Source organism: Mandrillus leucophaeus, unplaced genomic scaffold (genome assembly GCF_000951045.1).
Source record: "Mandrillus leucophaeus isolate KB7577 unplaced genomic scaffold, Mleu.le_1.0 Scaffold412, whole genome shotgun sequence".
NCBI classification, from domain to species: Eukaryota; Metazoa; Chordata; class Mammalia; order Primates; family Cercopithecidae; genus Mandrillus; species Mandrillus leucophaeus.
Genome location: NW_012104388.1, coordinates 2170653 through 2192758, shown reverse-complemented (window position 1 = coordinate 2192758; position 22106 = coordinate 2170653). Strand labels below are relative to the sequence as shown.

General features: G+C 36.2%; 1 protein-coding gene across 4 annotated transcripts in view; it reads right to left on the bottom strand.

Moving 5' to 3' along the window:
- LOC105548478 (exocyst complex component 1) overlaps positions 1 to 22106 on the bottom strand; it is a 59173-nt gene that overhangs the window by 13710 nt on the left and 23357 nt on the right. For 3 of the 4 annotated variants that reach the window (XM_011992503.1, XM_011992504.1, XM_011992505.1), the window contains 8 exons: positions 21190 to 21339; positions 14901 to 15006; positions 9851 to 9895; positions 8409 to 8572; positions 7368 to 7475; positions 5757 to 5833; positions 4677 to 4905; positions 1565 to 1748 (listed from right to left, as the gene is read on the bottom strand). In XM_011992503.1, coding sequence (XP_011847893.1) covers positions 1565 to 1748; positions 4677 to 4905; positions 5757 to 5833; positions 7368 to 7475; positions 8409 to 8572; positions 9851 to 9895; positions 14901 to 15006; positions 21190 to 21339 — 1063 coding nt within the window. The remainder of the gene's footprint in view (positions 1 to 1564; positions 1749 to 4676; positions 4906 to 5756; positions 5834 to 7367; positions 7476 to 8408; positions 8573 to 9850; positions 9896 to 14900; positions 15007 to 21189; positions 21340 to 22106) is intronic. The other variant, XM_011992506.1, reaches the window with a different exon arrangement.

The following is a 22106-nucleotide window of genomic DNA, read 5'->3' as shown; positions in this document are numbered from 1 at the left end:
GATCTAACAATATTTCTGCTTTAAATTGATTTCAGAGGGAATGTCTCTACTGTTGCAGTTAAGTGTCATGTAAGCTTTAGGCCTGAGATAGATTTTTTATCCAATTAAAGGAATATCTGTCTGTTCTTAAGTTTTATACATTTTAGTTTCTTTATAAATGAATTAATTCATTTACAAAGAATAATGAATGAATTAATTCATTTATTATTTATTTTTAACACATGGTCTGGCGTTGTCATCCAGGCTAGAGTGCAGTGGCATGAACAAGGCTCACTGCAGTCTTGACCTCCTGAGCTCAAATGATTCTCCTGCCTCAGCCTCCTGTGTAGCTGAAACTCAGGGACACACCACCACACCTGGCTAATTTTTTTGATTTTTTTATAGAGACAAGGCCTCACTATGATGCCCAGGCTGGTCTTCAACTCCTGGGCTCAAGCAATCCCCAAACTGGTCCTTCCAAAGTACGGCGATTACAGGTGTGGGCCAGTGTGCCTAGCCACATTACTTTAGAATCAGATAAAGCAAAGCTACTTTGAATTTTAAAAGGAAAAATCAAGGGCGGGCACAGTGGTTCATGCCTGTAATCCCAGCACTTTGGGAGGCCAAGGCAGGCAGATCACTTGAGGTCAAGAGTTTGAGACAAGTCTGGCCAACATGGTGAAACCCCGTCTCTACTAAAGATACAAAAATTAGCTGGGTGTGATGACACCTGCCTATAATTCCAGCTACTTAGGAGGCTGAGGCAGGAGAATTGCTCAAACTCGGGAGGTGAAGGTTGCAGTGAGCCGAGATTATGCCACTGTACTCCAGCCTGGGCAATAATTGGTGAAATGATTCCATTTCCTGTCAATTCTATTTAGCTTCTACAATTCCTGAATATATGCAATCAGATCATTTATTTCACATGAAATGACATGCCCAGACTTTTCTGTAACTTAATTGTGGGATCTGACACAGGAAGAAAGCGAGTTATAGTATTTCAGCACTAATTTCTCCTGTATTTTAGTACTAATTTCCTTGTATAATAGATATGAAAAACTGAGGCCTAAATAAATGAATTGATTTGCTTAAGGTCACACACACATCACAGCCCATCATCTCTAGAAGACCACTTGTTGAAATGCAAATGTAATCTGGAAGGTCATGTTTTTGTGTTTAAAAAATGATTTTCTACAAAAAATTAGCAGGGTGTGGTGGGGTGCACCTGTGGTCCCAGCTACTTGGGAGGGTGAGGTGGGAGGATCATTTGAGCCTGGGAGGTGGAGGTTGCAGTGAGCCAATATAATGCCACTGCACTCCAGCCTGGGTGACAGAGTGAGGCCCATCTTAAAAAAAAAAAAAAAAGATTTTCAATTTTGCATAGTCATAAGCCCATATGAACCCTAAAATGTAAGTGGTTCCTAATGATTATGAATAGGTTTTATTTTTCAAATTCAAGAAATCTTTAATGTTAGAAAACCTAAAAAAGACTATAAGATACACAAAATAATGAACCTATCTGTTCCCGACTTCTTAGTTACCAGAAATAAAAACAACAATTCTTTAGAACATAACAAAAGCTTACCATTAACAAACACTCCTCTGATAAGTTTGGTGTATGCTTTATCTAGGTCTCCACGACGCTCAGCATTTTTAAAGATTGATTCTGCAAGTCCAGCAAATTCTTCAAATTCAGCAACAAATGGAAGAATTCCGACTTTACTCTTCTTTGAGATCTTTACTTCTTCCATTTGCCTTATTTGGTTACTCTATAGTTAGGCAGAGAGCAAGGGAGATAAATAACTAAGCAACTTTAAAACTACATATAATCACAACAAAATATATAGATGGAGATATAGATATATACGCAGATATCATAGAGGCAGGATATCACGTGGTAGCTAGAACACTTTGGATGCTTACTAATTAAGAAAAACTAATTCTATAGATAATAAAACCATTTTACAGTAAGTTTAAGAAAATCAAAGTAATACAGATTATTTAAAATCAACTATAAGCTGGGGACGGTGGCTCATGCCTGTAATCCCAGCACTTTGGGTGGCCAAGGTGGGTGGATCGCTTGAGGCCAAGAGTTCAAGACCAGCCTGGCCAATACAGTGAAACCTCGTCTCTACAAAAAACACACAAAAAAATTAGCTGGGCGGGGTGGCGCATGCCTGTAATCCCAGCTACTTGGGAGGCTGAGGAATGAGAATTTCTTGAACCCGGGAGGCAGAGGTTAAAGTGAGCCAGGATTGCGCCACTACACTCCAGCCTGGGCGATAGAGCAAGACTCTGTCTCAAAAAATAAAATAAAATGAAACAAAACAAAATACAATCAAGGCTGTGAACTTCAAGTCTCTGTACAAAGTAAAAACAGTCAACACACATTTCTACCATTTATGAAAGATGAGTACAAGGCAATTACTGATTTTAGGTTACAGGAGAGCAGATTCCAGAGCACCTATAGGATCCCTCCAGGTAACTTCTGGTTGGTGGTGTGGTCAAGTTTGAGAACCACAGTCATTTCCAATTTTCATCAGTCTAAAATTTCTGTCTGGATAGACAAATTCTCTATTTTCAGAGTATAGAAACAAAGGAGGAGGATAGGCATTTCCATATGGATTTGCATTATTTAGTTTTCCATATATTTATTAGTCACTTATTCTTAGTTCCACAAACTGCTTGTGCATGATATGACAAAATGTGAAAGACATGTTTCATGCAGACAGAATCCTAGGTTCAAAACGATCCACGGATTCAATTATGGTTCTATGGTTCTGAAGGGATCTAAATCTACTCAGTAGGAATGATTACACTGCCAAATACTTTTGTATTATTTCAGTTTCTACCTCAAATTTCACTGTATTGAGATTTGGGAAGTATAACTCGAAAACCATATGACATATGGATTAGCAAAATAATTATCTCTAGGCTTCTGACATCAGTATAAAAAAACCCTATGAGCATAGTCAATTATTTCATATTATCTGTACTCATGTTCCACTTCATCAGTATTGGCAACTGTGAGGTGAAAAATGGATGCAGTAGAAAAGGTAGTGGTAAGATCGCAGGTACTAGAACCAGACTGTCTGGGTTTGAATACAAGACCCGTATTTTTAAACTGTGGACCTGGGGAAAGTAACTTCACCTTTCAAACAATCTACCCTATTGAGGGGCTGGGTTTAAGATTAGATGACATAGTATGTGCAAAGTGCTCAGACTTGTGCCTGGTACACAGTAAGCACTCATTTATAAATGCTGGTCTATTGATCTTATTGACCAGCTTTCATAAATGAGAGATAAGATCTTATCAAAAATAAGATATTATTAAAATAAGAATTAAAATAAGATATAGAGAAGGATGACAGGTAGAAGAAACCACCCTTTAGTGGCAAACCTATGTCCTTTATATATATATGCAACTTATGAGAATATGTGAATTTATATCTTTGTCTCGATTACTTTCTCTAGTGCCACACCTTGAGAAGTGTTCATGAAGCATTTTCTAACCTGGCCCAGCCCAATTCATACATACAAGTGTAAAAAATGTAACAGACAGACAGCTGGGTGCGGTGTCTCATGCCTGTAATCCCAGCACTTTGGGAGGCCAAGGTGGGCGGATCACCTGAGGTTGGGAGTTTGAGACCAGCCTGACCAACATGGAGAAACCCCATCTCCACTAAAAATATAAAACTAGCCGGGCATGGTGGCTCATGCCTGTAATCCCAGCTACTCAGGAGGCTGAGGCTGGAGAATCGCTTGAACCCAGGAGGCAGAGGTTGAGGTGAGCCGAGATTGCACTGTTGCACTCCAGCCTGGGCAATGAGAATGAGACTCCATCTCAAAAAAAAAAAAAAAAAAAAAAGTAACAGATAGTAAGAAAGTTGTTAAATTTTTTTCTATTAGGAAGAAAATGATAATTGCTCAGTTATAACAATTTATTCTTAAAATAAAATACAATTATTAAAGCTACTAAACTATTAATTAAAATAAATTAAACAATTAAAATAATCAAATTAGTTTTCTTATTAGAAAGTATTAAAAGAACAATAACAATAAACCCAAGTGATAGTTTCAATTGTTTCATTAAATCAATGGTCACTGACTAATAAACTGAGATGTCAGTTATTCGGTGAATTTTTCTTTTTTTTGAGACAGTCTTCACTCTTGTCACCCAGGCTGGAGAGCACTGTTGCAATCTTGGCTCACTGCAACCTCTGCCTCACAGGTTCAAGCAATTCTCCTGCCTCAGCCTCCCGAGTAGCTGGGATTATAGGTGTGTGCTACCACGCCTGGCTAATTTTTGTATTTTTAGTAGAGACGGGGTTTCGCCATGTTGACCAGGCTGGTCTCGAACTCCTGACCTCAGGTGATCTGCCCACCTCAGCCTCCCAAAGTGCTGGCATTACAGATGTGAGCCACTATGTCTGGCCTCGAGTGGATCTCTTAAGCAACTGCCGCCGCTGTGCCACGTCCTCCAGAACTTGCCAAGATTCACAGTGTGGAAGGGAAACTAGCTGACATAGTGCCACCCAACTAACTCTGTTCATGCAGATTGTTGCCATGCCCTGCTTTGAGGGACATGGACAACAGATTCCCCAACAGAAAGCTGGAAATCCCTCGATTTAAATACATTTACCTATATTTTGCAATGACTAGGATGCTAAGGTATTTTTTTAAAAAAGCAAACTCACAATGCATTTGTCAAAGTTCCTTTTGACAGTCACCAAAACATTTCCCAATGTAGTACTTAGGAAAGAAGCAGGGTCCACATTTTGTGCAGTCCACACATGATGACTCATTTTGACTAGCATATAAAGAGAGTTAAAGCTGTCAATTTTGTCTCCTAATGCAATTAGGTTGTTCAGCTCTGGCTCAATGCAGCGAAATATTTTAATCATCATTTGACGGATCATATCTTTCCTGTTCAGAAAACAGACAAGATATATAAAGTTATAACAAGCTTCAGGTGAATTCACCTTTAACTTTAATCCACTGGGTATATACAAAAGGACAAAAATACCATAATTAAATTTCAATTAAAAATGTCTAGATAGCCGGGCACGGTGGCTCATGCCTGTAATCCCAGCACTTTGGGAGGCCAAGGTGCGCAGGTCACCTGAGGTCAGGAGTTTGAAACTAGCCTGGCCAACATGGTGAAACCCTGTCTCTACCAAAATTACAAAAATTAGCCAGACGTGGTGGTGCATGTCTGTAATCCCAGCTACTTGGGAGGCTGAGTCAGGAGAATCACTCGAACCCGGGAGGTGGAAGTTGCAGTGAGCTGAGATGGTGCCATTGCATTCCAGCCTAGGCAACAGAGGGAGACTCGGTCTCAGAAAACAGCAACAACAATAACAACAACAACAACAAAAAACAAATAAAAATGTCTAAATATGATTATAGCAGTTTTTGATATAAAAATATTTTATTAACGTTGAGCTTTATCATTTGAATTAGCTTTAATTTGTAAAGCTGGGTCATGAAATGTGCTTTGTGATTTCTAAGAAATACACTACAATTCAAAGGCTTCCCCATACCAGCAAACAACAGATTGACTTCATCTTCTGTGAGTCCTGGAGCAAGGAAGAGCCGAAGAGCCATAAAATAGGATGAATTTTAAATCAGTAAAATGTCTGATAAGACAATGCACACACACGCTGGTGCTCTGAGTACCGTCAGGCTACTGAGAAACATCTAGACCCCGCCATGAGCAGCATTCCACGTTTTAAAAGTTATTTTTTCCAAAATAAATGATAGTAACAAAGACATACTCAGATGAAACAGGCAGTGGTGTGCCACAATTATGTTGCCGTGATAATGTTCCTCCATCCACGTCCTCTGCTTCAGCCTGTAAAAATTATTCAGGCACTTTACATAATAGAAGACCAACAATTTAACTAGTATTTATATAGCGAAAGCCTGCTCAGTCTTAAAATTCCTAGGAAAGAATACATTATGAAAAATAGTGACTTTTAAAGGTAGCATTATGCTAAAGCTAGCTATATAATTTAGTATGCTATTTAAGAATGTTCATGAGATACTCTGTTCTTAGGTTTTATCCAAGAACTTTTGTGGGGTGAGAGTTGTATTTGTGTGTGCACCTGAGGGGAAGTGGGGAGGTGCAGGAAGCTGAATGCAAGGTGTGGGAAGGGGGCAGCTCGACAACGACAACCACAAAAATAGAAAATGTCCAAACACAACTTTCAAAAGAGAATTTAAAAAATTAAGGAAATCTCATCAATTATTCTAATAAAACTTCAGCATTAAAAAAATGCTAGAAAAAATTCTCACAGAAGCCAACAAATAAATTTGCCACCATTACTACCATAGCAGTGAATGCTCTAAACCATTTATAATAATTTCTCATTTATTTTATGACTGCTTTTATAAGTTGGTTGTCTGAGGCATACAATTTTGAGATGATAATTTAAAAAACACTTTATTTGCACTATTTTTAAGTTCTTCATAATATTCAAGAAACTCTCTCATCTTACTCTCTTACATGTATGCTACCAGAAAGGCGTGCTGAATGGGCACTATGATATTCACTTTACAGAAGGGGAAAGCTGGGGATCGAATAACTGGCTTAAGGTCTCATGGCTAGTTAGTAACAAAGCCACAAGGAAGACAGATCTGAGGCCTCATTTTCTTTTATTTATCATTATTATTATTATCATTTTCTTTGAGACGGAGTCTCGCTCTGTTGCCCAGGCTGGAGTGCAGTGGCGCAGTCTCTGCTTACTGCAAGCTCCGCCTCCCGGGTTCACGCCATTCTCCTGCCTCAGCCTCCCAAATAGCTGGGACTACAGACGCCCGCCACCACGCCCGGCTAATTTTTTTTTTTTTTTTTGTATTTTTAGTAGATACGGGGTTTCACTCTGTTAGCCAGGAGGGTCTTGATCTCCTGACCTCATGATCCATCCACCTCGGCCTCCCAAAGTGCTGGGATTACAGGCATGAGCCGCCGTGCCTGGCCTATTTATCATTATTATTATTTGTTATACCATAGTGTATATACTCAAACATCATTTTTTAAAAATTATATTTGTCTTGATGACTACTGAAAGGTTAAAATAGCCTCTTAAATAACGTTCTTTGCAAAGTAAACTCAGAAATTCATCCCCCCACTAATTTAGAGACTATTTAGGCTTATGATATTCTGAAATATTAAATTAGATAACCAAACTTCATCTGTCACTGTTTTTATTACCTTGTGGTATTACAAAAATTCCTTACATCCTAAATTCTTACATCATAAAAAAAATCCTTACATCATAAATTCTTTCCTTTTCTCTTCCGATAATAAAATTGTGACCACATATTAATTAAGTTAATTATGTTACAGATCATAAATATTAGCCAAAATACACTATGAGCCATACCATAGTTCCAGGTATACTTTGATGTTGCTGTAGTTTGAAAAATTTACTTATGAAGTCCTGTTCTGCCAGACATAGAGGCTCCAGTTCACTTAGTACCTGTTCAAAGATCTGAAGAAAACCAAAGTGATCCCATAATGAAAGAACTACATCAAATAAAATAACGCACCACATTTAATTTTCTTTTCTGCACAGACCATGGATCCATAATCTCACTAATCTCTAGGAATTTATAACCTCAATGGAATCCCAAAAACAAACTCTTCCAAGATCAACAGGACAATAGTATTAGCAGGTATAACAAGGCCACACAACATACCTAAAATAAAACTTACAATTATTCACTTCACATCTGGAAAGAGGAGCACAAAGATCAACTTTTAAAACTTATTTATGGCCAGGCATGATGGCTCACGCCTGTAATCCCAGAACTTTGGGAGGCCAAATCGGGCAGATCACTTGAGCTCAGGAGTTTGAAACCAGCCTGGCCAACATGGTGAAACCCCTTCTCCACTAAAAATACAAAAATTAGCCAGGTGTGGTGGCAGGCACCTGTAATCCCAGCTACTCGGGAGGCTGAGGCAGGAGAATTGCTTGAACCCAGAAGGTGGAGGTTGCAGTGAGCTGAGATTGTGCCACTGCACTCCAGCCTGGGTGACAGAGCAAGACTCCATCTCAAAAACAAACAAACAAAAAAACTTATTTAATGTAGTACAGAGAAAGGTTAGCATCACAAAAGCTTTTATTTCCTCTTACTTTCCAGGTGTTCAAACAACTTAGATTTGAGGTACAAGCATTTTATGATTTATAACAAATTTTAATAAAACTTTTATGTCATTTCATTGATAATTCACATTTTACTTGTCCTTTGACTAGTTTTTTTTTTTTTTTCCAGATTCGACTCAGTTGGAAAGTAAGACATGGTTAATGCTTAAGACAGCCAGAAGAACCCAAATCTTTGAACACACTTACAGCAACCACAAACTGCTGTTAGAAAAGAAAACTAATGTTAATGTTTAAGAAGTAGTTGTTATTTTAGTTTACCTTATCAAATTTGGTCCTGTCGGCAACATCGAGATCAGAGGCAGACATGTTTCCCATATCCAGCAGGGAAGATGACTGAGATCTGCGATTCCCTGAACTCTGAACACTGAGCTTATTTAGACTAGAAGTAGATCCAGTCAATTTTCCCGAACTTCCATGAAGACCTAAGAAATAATAAAACTTTGAAAGTTGTGACCTTCACAAATAAATGATCCAAAGTATAAAGCAGGGATAGATCTTCTATCTTCTACTGGCTTGGTCTTCCAGGGCTCGTATTAGTGCACAAAGCTTCTATACGGAATAGGTGGTATAGTTTCCTTATCTTCCATTAACATTTGTGTCCTAATCCTGAGCATATTGAAAAGAGAAGCGAAACTACACAGATCCATAGAACAGGACTGAAAGGGACCTTAAAGAGCATATTGTCCATAACCTGCCCATTTCATAAAGTTGCCTGGTGAAATCACTAGACTAAAGTAGATGAGGGTTTCTTTTCCATTCAAAAAGACAGGAATAAGGATGAAGGTCACTGAGGACCATGTTAGCATATTAGCCAGTATGACCTTGTTATACTTCAGAAGAAAATTGCTGCATCTCAATGTTACCTCCACAATATATCAATATATTAGGTTGAACCACATGAAACTGCCCATACTTGATCATTTTGCCCTACCAAAAAAAGTCAACTGCATATGATGCAACTGAGTATATTCCAAACTCTGAAACTGCTTTTCCAGTAAGTGAACTGATTATAGTCCTTTAAAAATGAAATAAAATGAACAGAAAAAACACCCTGAAAACTTGTTATATTTAAAATACAACTGACATGTAATACATATATCACTAACCATATTAATATAGGACATCTGTGTTTAGGTAAAATTTTGGTATCTGTCATAGCCATGAGGAAAACTGAGAACATACAGCTGGCAATAACTCACATACACCAAGGAATGAAAGGATTTGATTTTTAGAAGAAAATGTGAAATTTTTATTCAGAAATAAACATAAACAATAACTAATATATTTTAAAAACATCTTTCCTGAATATCTTTCACTTAACTTGTACTATTTGCTAATGGTCAGAAAAGACAAAGGAAGACATAATAGGAATAATTAAAGATAAACTCTGGCTTCATTATGTAAAATCTGACCATATCTATATAAGAATTTTCATAGTTTCTAAACAGCCTGAAAACAGAAGTAGAATGGTTAAGTCTTTTCATAAATTTCTGACACAAGGTTCTACTACTCGTCAAGTAATTTTAACTATATCATAAATTTCTTGGATATCACTACTATCATGTGGGCTTTCTTTCACTAATACCTGGCAATTCAGAGCAATCAAAATTTTTGGTGTTACCTTTTTCCCAGACAACTAATTTCTAGACATTAAACAAACATGCATTGAGAATACCTACTAATACACTAGGCATACTCACTCTCTGTTTCCTGTTTGACAGCACTTTCTTTTCGAGGCAGTGTAGCTGTGATGGATTAGGTTGCAAGCATCAAAGACAAAGACAAGTTAATAAACTGCAATTTGCACAAACCATGCACAAGAGGAAGTAAAAGCTCTAGTTTAAAAGACACATGCAAAGAACCATGAGCATCAAGTAACAAGAAGTGCAAACACATGTTTAGTTGGTCACCTACTGTTTGAGAAATTATATGAGAGAAAAAAACTTTACTTTTAATGTATTGTTTTTACTCAAATATTCAGGTAGAAGTACCTATGCGTAACACACCTACACTTTAAAATGTTCTATTTTTTTAAGTTTATGAAGCTGGTACACTTAAATTTAAAAGACTAAATTCGCAAGTTTTGGTTTCCTGAGAAAATATAATTCAAGTAAATAAAGTTGCAGTTTATTAGAATGCAGCTGTAGATTTAGATGTCAACAATCTTGTGTTCCCTGAAAGCTCCTGAAAGGATTCTCTACTGTACTAAATAATTTTATACTATATCTAACAAAAAATTATATGAGTGGGGCTTTAAAACCATTGAAAAGTTAAAACTAATTATCAAGCTGAATTACTTAGTCACTGGCTTTGTGAGTGCCCAGAATGAAAGGTATATATCATAATACTAACAATCAGATGTATGAATAAAAGGGTAAAGTTTAGGGAATAGATGTAATATAAGAATCTGAACTCTTTTTAGGGTCATTAGGCATTTCTTTTATCCAAAACTTCTCTCTCTATAATACCTATTAGATCATTATTAGAGCTAATTTTGTGAAAGTCTACACTCAAATTAGAAGTTGATGTGAAAGGTGAAGAAAGATCATAGGATGAAACAGAGTATTAAAGAATAAAACTAAAACTTAAAAATATCTTTAAAACAGCAAAAAGATGTGTCAACTGACATTATCCCTACCAAGCTTCAAGGCAAAAATCTTGTCACATCAGTGACTGGTATATCTTTATCAGTGACAGGTATATCTTTCTATCAGTGACTGGTATATCTTCATCAACGACAGGTATATCTTTCTATCCCTGGCTACCTGAAGCTCAAGGGAATATAAAAAAACAAGGCTGGACATTAAAGCGGCAAACAGGGATCATGCTGGAGCTACTAGCTAGTCAATCTGAACAGTACTTTCTGGTGCCTTAAGGTGTCACTATACTATGTTCAGCAGTGCCAGAGCAAAATCTAATTTTTTTTATGGTTTATCTCTTTTTTTTTATTTTTTGAGGCAGGATCTCATTAGGCTGCCAAGGCTAGACCTGAACTCCTGGGCTCAGGTGATCCTCCTACCTCAGCCTCCCATATAGCTGAGATTATAGATGTGGACCACCATGCCTGGCTAGTTTTTTTTCTTTAGTAGTCAATAAGGAATACAGACTTAGTAGTAGTGCCTATTAATTATAATTTGGGGTTCATAAAACATATCAGTTATCAGCAAGTGATAATACTCAGGTAAAATGTTAAATATCTTTAAATAATCCCCACTAGAATGTAAACTTCATAAAGGTAGGGTCTTTGTTTACTGCTGCATTCCCAGTACTTATAACAGTGAGTTTTAGATAATAGGTAATTTATAAATATTTATTGAGTTAATCTTCCAGCCATCCCTGAATTTAGCATTGTATTCAAGACTCTTTGGAATCAACAAGATTTCTTAGTTTAGTGGAGAAACAATAATAGAATAATTTTGGCTATTTTAAAGATTCGGAATCTTAAATTGGAAGGAGGGCAATAATTATGTAAATGTATGCATTAAGGGACTAAAATTTCATACAAATGAGAAGTGATATACATACATCTCAACTGCAGAAAGTAAAAATGGTGACTAAAAAAAATTACTAAATTTCCTTTCCCTGTCATTTCATTAAATTTGTAGCATACAAAGAAAAAAAATACACTGAAATATCAATCCTGTGGGGAAAAATTCCATGTCTTTGAAAATATCAAAATAAATCTATTAATCAAAAAAACCTACACAAAGGCCTTATCACAAAGAAAAGCTACTTCCCTGGTACTTTAATGTATTTTTGAATTATTTCAGCTAAGTAGATGTTAAAGACTTGACTCAAGAGTGGCTGAAAAAGAAAGGATTCTCTATTTCCCTGATTCTCTATCACTATATTGACTATACAGTTTCTTTTTGTAAGACACATTCATTCTGACTATTCTTACCAGCATGTATTCTTACTAGCATTTGTGACCCAGAATTTTCAGAGCAAACAAGCAAGCAAAAAGCAAACTTAATTTAAATTTCATTTATAATTACTTAATTTTGATTCACTGAAAAGTCATCTTTCTAAAATGTGAGATTTCTATTTTAATTATAATTACAGATGTTCCTCGACTTACAATGGGGTTACACTTCTTTTTTTTTTTTTTTTTGAGACAGGGTCTTGCTCTGTTGTCCAAGCTGGAGTACAGTGGCACAATCATGGCTCACTGCAGCCTTGACCTCTCAAGGCTCAAGCGATCCATGCCCCTCAGCCTCCTGAGTAGCTGGGACCACAGGTGCATGCCACCATGCCTGGCTAATTTTTTATTTTTTTCTATATATGGGGTTTTGCCATGTTACCAAGGCTTGTCTCGAACTCCCGGGCTCAAGTCATCCTCCGGGTTCAGCCTCCCCAAGTGCCGGGTTTATAGGTGTGAGCCTATAAACTGCACCAGGCTGGAGTTACATTTTGATAAACCCATTACAAGTTGAAAATATTGTAAAGAGAAAATGCATTTAACACACCCAACTTACTGAACACCAGAGGCCTAGCCTACCTTAAACACGGTGAAAACACATTATCCTAGAGTTGGGCAAAATCATCTAACACAATGTCTATTTTATAATAAAGCACTGAATATTTCATGTAATTTACTGAATACCATACTGAAAGTAAAAAACAGAATGGCTGTATGGGTACTTGAAGTATGGTTTGTACTGACTGCAGAGTGCTTTCAAACCACTGTAAAATAAAAAAGTCCTAAGTCGAACAATTATAAGCCAGGACAGTCTATAGTATTAAAAATTCATTTAAACACAACTTGAATCACTGAAAAGACATCTTTGAAAAAAATGTACACTATACCTTATTTAGAACTTCTCAAATCATTTGCATTTAACTTGAAATTAATTTTTAAAATACTGGCTAAAAGTTGGATTTTCAAACATGAACCAAACTATTTTTATTCTCCGAATTGTTTATTTAGTTTTTCTTCTCCTGTAGCTGTTATCAAAATAACTGATACTGTGATTTTCATTTGTTTTATAGAACGTTTCACAAATTAGTGTGTCATCCTTGCGCAGGGGCAATGCTCATCTTCTCTGTATTGTTCCAATTTTAGTACATGTGCTGCTAAAGTAAGTGCTATTTTCTATGCCCTCAATTGTCACAAATAACTCTCCTATTCCTTGCTATTTAATAGACACATTTAATAGAAGATACGTGATTTTAACACTTATAAAACTACAAAAGTACCTTTTAACCTGTATTATGTTAGTTAAAAATGTTTTTAACAAGAATTTCTCAAGGAGGAAACAATTTAGGTTTCAGGTTAATGCAATGGTAACAGTAAGATACTATTATACTTGATTTAAGTTATATTTTTATTATTTCATTTATCTTAATGTGAATCTTAGACTTGATAGAGTATTACGATACTGGGATTAATGACCTACTCAGGAGATAATTTTAGAAATATTTCTTTTTCACTCCAGTTTTCATATACTGAAGGAGTTCTCTCAAAATAAAATGGTTCACTAACAAGTGGTGACAAATATACTTAATGAAAACATTAAACATGTAACTGCATTAATAATATGCTGTTTACTCAAAAAAAAAAAGCATAACATATCCACAGTGAAACATTAACAAGGATATAAACACACTGCTGTTTAAGAACAATTAACCTTTAGGATGAGTTAGCATTTCTGTTTCCGAAAGCCTACTGTCCCAAGATTCTTATCAGTATCTGTAAAGTGTAGCATATTTACAGACAAATTCAAACCGTTTGAAATGTCTGGACTAGTAATAATCAATATATTAGTGTTGCATTTTTTAAAACCAGTGAGTTACAGAATAATTACCCACTAATGACAGTCTTCTCTGTCCTACAGTAAAGAACGGAAACATGTACTATCAGTTTTCAATCCTGTTTCTTGATTACTGAAGTTGCTTAGGGCATAGGCTCCTTTCAACAGGCAAATGCTAAACTCATTATTCTAAAGGGGAGCTATGCAGACACACTGAGGAGTACACAATGTGGCCATTTAAGGCCAGGTTTTGACTTGAATAGGCACAAAACTCCATCCAAAAGGAACTCCAGAGATGGATACATGCAAGAGCAGAATGTGGCCTCGGCAAATCACCTTCCTCATAACTTGATACTGTCACTGGCTATTCTTTCAAATAATGTTTCTGTCCATTTAAAATACTTAGAAACAACAAAAATTAACATGCTTCAAAGCATCTCTTTAGAAAAATAAGGTAAAATAACATGATAATGTTTGGTGACAGTTTTATAGCTCTTTGGCAGGGGAGAAAATATTTAAACTTTCTTTTTGATTCAAAATAGCCAGTGAGAAGTAAGAAGCCAGGAACCGGTTTCATTTCTATGTGGAGAGCAATGACTTAACAGATTAGTGACTTGCCCCCAACTGTTATAAAAAGTCTTTTAGGGAATCAGTTAAATTGAACTCCCAACATCTATCTCTCGGTCTAGTACTTTCTCTACTTGACTGCACTTCATTTTCTCACCAACCCATGTTCCTATGAATATATATATTTGATTATAGCATGAATACACAAATGCTGTCAGAGTCACACACTGCAGAATTTTAATTAGCAAAGAAAATTTACAGATATACATTTTTGTTCTATGAAACAGCTATAAATCAAGCCAGTGTTTTAGATCTCTTTGTTCATAAATTCTACTGGATCTACCTCCACCTCACTTAAGAAGTCCTAGAATTATTTGTTATAAATAAAACCATTTTTAATAGGAAGATAATGAACTGACATGCCTAAGCTTACCAAACTTCTTGCTTTCTTTAGTTGTGCCAGTCATCTTGATCTTTGCAACTTCAAAGAAATCTTTGATTTCTCTTTCATATAGTCGGGATAAATAATCCATGTAATTCTTAAAATAAAAGTAATATGTACTTCTTATTAATAAAACACATATAACAATTTCAGTTTTTCAATTCCCCAAGTCCTTCATGCTTGTTTTAAATTTCATGGTCCAAAACTTTGACGTATTTCACAGGATATAAAAATAGGTTATTTTCTGTCTTAAAAAACAATTGAATAGGCATTATAACATTAACAATTTACAAAAATATGAAGTCAAACATAACTATATTTATATTTTCATTTTTCTATATTACATTTTGCATATTTTAAATATCACTGCAATCATACTATACAGAATATCTAAATAAGAACAATCATGTTTCTCCAGTCTCACATTTTAATGACAGCACAGTATTCAGTTTTGTTGGCGTAGCACCATTAAGTAAAACTAAAACTTAAATTAAATAAAACTAAAACTTAAAAATATCTTTAAAACAGCAAAAGGATGTGTCAACTGACATTATCCCTACCAAGCTTCAAGGCAAAAATCTTGTCACATCAGTGACTGCCCTAACACAGGACAATGAAGTGGTTTCCTTGTTTTGCTATGATAGACAATGTTATGATAAGCTTTTCACCTCTAATGAACTATTTCTTTGAAATAATTTCTGAAGGATGGAATTACAGGGTCAAAAAGTATGGGAATCTTGATTGCTCTTCTTCCGTATTGCCATGTTGTTTTAAAAACAGACCAATAATAAATGGTGTCAATGGCACTTAAGAATATTTAGTTTCACTGATCCTCTGTCAGCTTGGGGTATTACTCCAAAATAGGTATTTTCCATAAGAATTTAATTAGTATATCTTACAGTTTTCAAAATTAAGTAATCAATTTTCTTAAAACAAATTTAATTCTCGCATAAATAAAAACATCTATCCTTTGGCATACAAAAATCATTTCTTCATCATTTCTACTTATTATCACATAAAAATATACTCTCAAGAAGAGTTCCTCAACAGTGGGAGACTGTATATTTTTCCAAGTATGAAGTTAAATGCCACACATAGAATTTGACTAAATTTAAATAAAGCCATAGCAGAAAAGTTGTACGTAGCTATTCTTTTAAGTTTATCATAAAATCTAAGCTTCAACTTCCTATATTATTTCAAATTAATATGTCCATTTTTAGAACATGTTTACCTGCTTTAAAGATCAGGTATATCTTCCAAAAGGTACATGTTGTGTAAATATTTGTATATTGATTCACAGTTTACCATTCATTGTCTTAAAATATTTCATAGATGTATCCTTATAAAATAGCATTTGGACCAAACATAATATAGATCCTGTCCTTTTTCAATTTGTAGGCCATACACATTTTTCATATAATCTCTGTAAGAACATTTAGTCAATTGGACAATTCTTTCCCATGATCTTTGTATAACTTTAAAAGCAAATATAAATTAGAATTCCTATTTCACTGGGATGTATTACTTTTTCAGTGGGACTCAAATGACTTAGATACCTTTTTTCCTGGCACTCAACAGAACTCACTGACAGGAAAGACCACAGGAAGGTTTTACTATATCAGTGTCTCCCGAAAACTCTACGATGTTAGCCTGGGCAACATGGCGAAACCCTGTATCTACAGAAAGTACAAAATTAGCCGGGAGTGGTGGCACATGCCTGTAGTCCCAGCAACTCAGGAGGCTGAGGTAGGAGGATTGCTTGAGCCTAGGAAGTTGAGACTGCAGTGAGCTGTGATGACATCACTGCATTCCAGTCTGGGTGACAGAGGGAGACCCTGTCTAAAAAAACAAAAGCGAAAACAAAAACAAAACACAACACAACAAACAAAACAAAATCCTACAGTAAGTTGTAAATTTTAAGATGGTACTTTGGAACGCTAGCTCGCCATCTTCTCTACCGGCTCTGATTTTTTTTTCTTTTCACTCGCCTCAGCTTCTCTAGCTGTCTGATTAAATCTGCCTTTCCTCCCAGCAACCCTTGCCTCTAGTGTTTGGCTTTTGAGTAGTAAGCAGTGGAACCTGGGCCCACTGTAGGGTCTTTCAGAGACCTCCATGGTTTACTTTTTCTTTATACAATGTGAAAGGAAAATAAATCTTGGGGCCCCAAAATCACTAAGCTAAAGGGAAAAGTCAAGCTGGGAACTGCTTGGGCAAACCTGCCTCCCTTTCTATTCAAAGTCATTCTTCTGCTCACTGAGATAAATGCATATCTGATTGGCTCCTTTGGAGAGGCTAATCAGAAACTCAAAGGAATGTAACCATTTGTTGCTTATCTACCCATGACCTAGAAGCCCCCTCCGCACTTTGTCGTCCCACCTTTGCTTTGAGTTGTTTGGCCTTTCCAGACCAAACCAATGTTCATCTTATATATACTGATCGATGTCTCATGTCTCCCTAAAATGTATAAAACCAAGCTGTGCTCGGACCACCTTGGGCACATGTCGTCAGGACTTCCTGAGGCTGTGTCACCGGCGCGCATCCTTAACTTTGGCAAAATAAACTTCCTAAATTGACTGAGATCTGTCTCAGACTGGGGTTTGCAATAATAAGACAAATTCTACAAATGTAAAACTGAAGGGAGAGAAGACATGTGAGTCATCTTCAAGTACGACTGCCAATCTCAGGAGGCTATTAGCAGAGGAAAACTCCTTTCCTACCCAAGCATGGATGGACCATCTCTACTAACTACCCTACATGTATGACCCAGAGTTGCAGATAGGGGTAGCAGTCCCAGGAGGAGGAAATCTGGGCAGTCCAAGCTACATCTATTTTCTGTATACCAAAAAATGGGGCTTTGCTTAGATTCAGCCTCAGTACAGCTAGAGGCAGTGGCTAACGATTCTTATTCCCAAAGAATTTTGAACAAGTTTTTTCTGTTCCTGCCAAAAAGTGAGCTGTGTAAACCTAACCAAGTGCAAATAGCTTTCTGAATTTAATTATGATTTCTTACTAAAGAAACACTGATTTGTCTGTTTCCTTCTTTTTTCTTTCATTCCTTCCTTCCTTCTTCCTTTTTAAGTAAAACTCCTGTTCTTGACAACTCTTCAGCAACCAAATTAGATGATGAGGTAAAAATACATAATCTGTCAAAAGCTCAAATCACAGGATGATACAACATTCCTGAGAAAAAGTCAATTTCATTTAAAAAGCTCATTAATACTGTCAATCAAAAATAAACTCTGAGCAGAGAATGATTCCACAAATCATTACTAGGTTGGCTATCATCTTGTTTCTTCACTTTAAATTACATTCATGAATACTGCATTATATATAAAGATAGGGCAATAATACTCACTGGGAACACAATTAGGCAAAAAGCTTATTGATTACTTATTTGAATATTCACTAGGGGACAAAGCACTTGTTGGCACAAAACTCTTAAGGAAATATAATTTATGTTTAATTATTCAGAATATTAATCCTCCTAAAACTTCAAAAGGCAAAGAATTCCAGTAATGTAAATTTTTTCCTTAAGATAGCTCCAAATCAGAATTCTGTTGAATGAAAACAAGACAAAACAAAATATAACACAACAGTGGAGATGTATAATGCTTAATATACTAATTCTGAGGAACTAAAATAATCTCACTTAAAATAGCCAGCCAGATAATAAGTATATAAGCACCTCAGGAGACTCTTTTTTTTTGAAAAGCATTTTAAAAATTAAAATTTAAAGATATTATTTATTTTACTAAGGTTTACATCCCTTTTCTTATGATCTCTGTTTAGAAGTGCAAGAGCCAGACTTTACTTTAAATGGGCAAAGGCACTTCAAGAGAAAATACATGAAAACTGATACATAAAAACGTCCTACTGTCAAATATGTCAACACAAATGCATGGATAGGAATATATAATTTGCCTCCTTCTTACTATCACACTTCTCATAAATCTCTACCAAACCCTTCTGCTTTCTTCTGAAGCATGAATCTAAGATACCAGATAGAAGTTGCTTTTACACTAGCCATTCCAATATTCTCATTCCACAGAGACAAAACATATCATTCCTTCCAATTCTAGAACATCTTTTAAGGCCACATTGTCCATATAATTATGATTAATTATTAACACAGTTTATGCATTAGATATATGTTTATGCATTAAAAATAAGAATATTTTTAAACTTCAAATTCACAAAAATTTACAGATAAAAGATTTTAGATGTTTCTCAGAGTATTTCAGAATTTTAATAAAATGGATCTTCAGCCAGGACTATCTAGAATACTATTAGCTATTTATGTAGTTGACTAGATAGGTGGGAATTCTTTAACTCTGTTTTTTTTTAAAAAGGGACATGATGTCCAATTTCTAAACTAAAGGTCAACAGCATAAATGCCAGAAAAGGGCCGGGCGTGGTGGCTCAAGCCTGTAATCCCAGCACTTTGGGAGGCCGAGACGGGCGGATCACGAGGTCAGTAGATTGAGACCATCCTGGCTAACACAGTGAAACCCCGTCTCTACTAAAAAATACAAAATAAACTACCCGGGCGTGGTGGCGGGGCCTGTAGTCCCAGCTACTCGGGAGGCTGAGACAGGAGAACGGCCTAAACCCGGGAGGCGGAGCTTGCAGTGAGCTGAGATGCGGTCGCTGCACTCCAGCCTGGGCGGCAGAGCAAGACTCAGTCTCAAAAAAAAAAGAAAAAAAAAAAAAAATGCCAGAAAAGTACTGTCCCTATGGCTTCCTGCTACAATGGCTATTAAATCTAAGTCAGGCCGTGTCATTCCATGGCTCAAAGTCCACCATCTCCCCTGCCTACCATGCAATATCACGCACAGTAGAAGACAAATCCTTACATGGTCCACAACCCCTTCCAGATCCACCCTGCCCCCACCAGGGTCTGTTCCTGGCTCACAGTGCTCCTACCACACTGGCCTCCCTGCTCTGCAAGCACACCAGGAATGCTCTGCCTTAGGGCACTTGCACTGTGCCTGGAAAGCTCTCCTCTGGAAATCCTTATCCCATACCCTTCTCCCAGTCCTGGCATTCCCTGCTTTATTTTCTCTAGAGCACTCAGCAGTACCTTTTAACATACTATATAATTAACATTTTTGTCTGTCTCCTCTAGAATACGTACTCTGAGAAGGCAAGTATTTGCCTGTTTCCTTCAATGCTGTATCTCTCAGTGCTTACAAGTGTTAGCACGTAATAGGTGCTCAATTCATTTACCGATCAAATATATGAATAAATGACTTTGCTCTTCCCGAAGGGCAGAATTTTAGTCAGCAGTATTGTTCTAAATTCCAAACCCAGAAGTTTGGCATCAGTCTGTTCCTTCTGTTATTGGAGTCTCTCTTTTGGTTTATATTCTCTATTCCCAACACTATCTTCCTGGCTCAACACTTCATTTCATCTGAATTATTACTTTAGGTTCTTAATTAAATTTCCTTCATCTAATCTTTTCCCATGCTTGAGGAATGCTGGAGGTCCCTATAGGTCATCTTTTTCAACGTAATTTCTCACTGCCCTAGAATAGGAAATTTCTGCTTCGGTCACAGTTAACCTCATTGTCCTAGGACAAGTGTATATTTTTCCCACCTTTGTCTGCACATCTCTCTCCCCATCCCTGGAATGCCCTTCCTCTTATTTCGGGTTTATTTAATTGCACTCATTATTTAAACTCAACTGAAGTTCAATATCGTCCATGAAGTTTCCCCCACAGCCTCAAGACAGGGATTTTCCTTGTCTATACTGCCACACACTGAAAATTCATTTCCAGTTTAGTGTTTAATTTTTTGCTGATTGTTTTATGCATGATTCTTCCCAGTCAGATTTAAAGCTCATTAGGGTAGATGCTTATTAGGTAGGCCCCAGGTGCCTGGAATAGTGGAATGCTTGCTTAATAAAGAGACACTTTGTATTTCCTTAACAGAACAGATTATAAATCCACAGAGGGCAAATATCTCACTTAAAATCCTCATACTTCCTTGTTTCTATACTGTACATAAAGAAACTCAGGAAATAAGCATAACATTTAACTAAATCGACTGACGCTTCAGGCTACAGTATGGCTTAATATTTTTCCATACTGAAGTTTAAAATTTAGCTCTCCTTTATCCAAGTAAATAAAATGAATGTTATCACTGGTAGACAGCACTGACTAATTTTCTGCTCTGCTAAGAACGTACTGCAGTATTTTAAATTTGGGGAACTGAACACACGACCTCTTGATTCTAAAAGATAATGCTCTATTCTCAGTGAGTAAATGACGGCAAATCCATACCTTTGTTAGTCCTTCATATTTTCCATAATCTGTACTCTTTAGCCACTCCATCAGCTTGGCATATCGGAGCAAATCTCTATGAAATGGATGATGGTTGGGTAAAGTCAGTTCAACAGAGTGTTGAGCAAGAGTCGAACTCTGATCATGACCCTAAAGTGAGTAAATAAGTAAATAAATATAATCGACAGTACAAAGACATATTGTTACAATAAAAAGTCTAAACAATGACCAAAATGTGGCCAAGCCAAACCAATAAGACATAGAAAAATAAAAATAATTAAGAATACAGAAAAATAAAAACCAAATACTTAGACAACTTTTATATCCTGTGTCTATCAAATGAACATTACCACAAGATAATCATAAACACGCAAGAATGGCACTCTGATAAATCAACTACTCATTCCGTCTTCTAAAGGAATGAAGATGGAACGTTTTAATGAAGCTTCTCTCTCTCATACCATATTTCACAATTTACCAAGCAAATGACCTTCTTGATATAGCTTGAATTAAGAAACACAAATAGAAAAATCATTCAAAACAGTCTATACTTATGGTATTCCCATTAGAGTTTATAATATTTAAAACAACAGATTAAAAAAACGTAGACTATAAAGTCTTAGAGCTTGGAATTGGAACCTTGGTCATCTGAGTCTTACTTCTGTCTTGGAGCAGATTCAAATTGAAAATACAATTTCCCTACAACAAGCAAAAGGCAAAACAAGACAGATTTATTTGATGTAATTTTCACTCAACCTAATTTGCCTAAATAGTCAGAAGTTATTTGTCAGCATTTTGTGAAAATTTTATTAAAATTACACAGACTGCTGGAGTTTTGGAACTAGTTAACTCATTTCCTGGTAAGGTTACCTAAAGCAAATTATGAATGTGTATTATACTCATTGGTATACATTAGC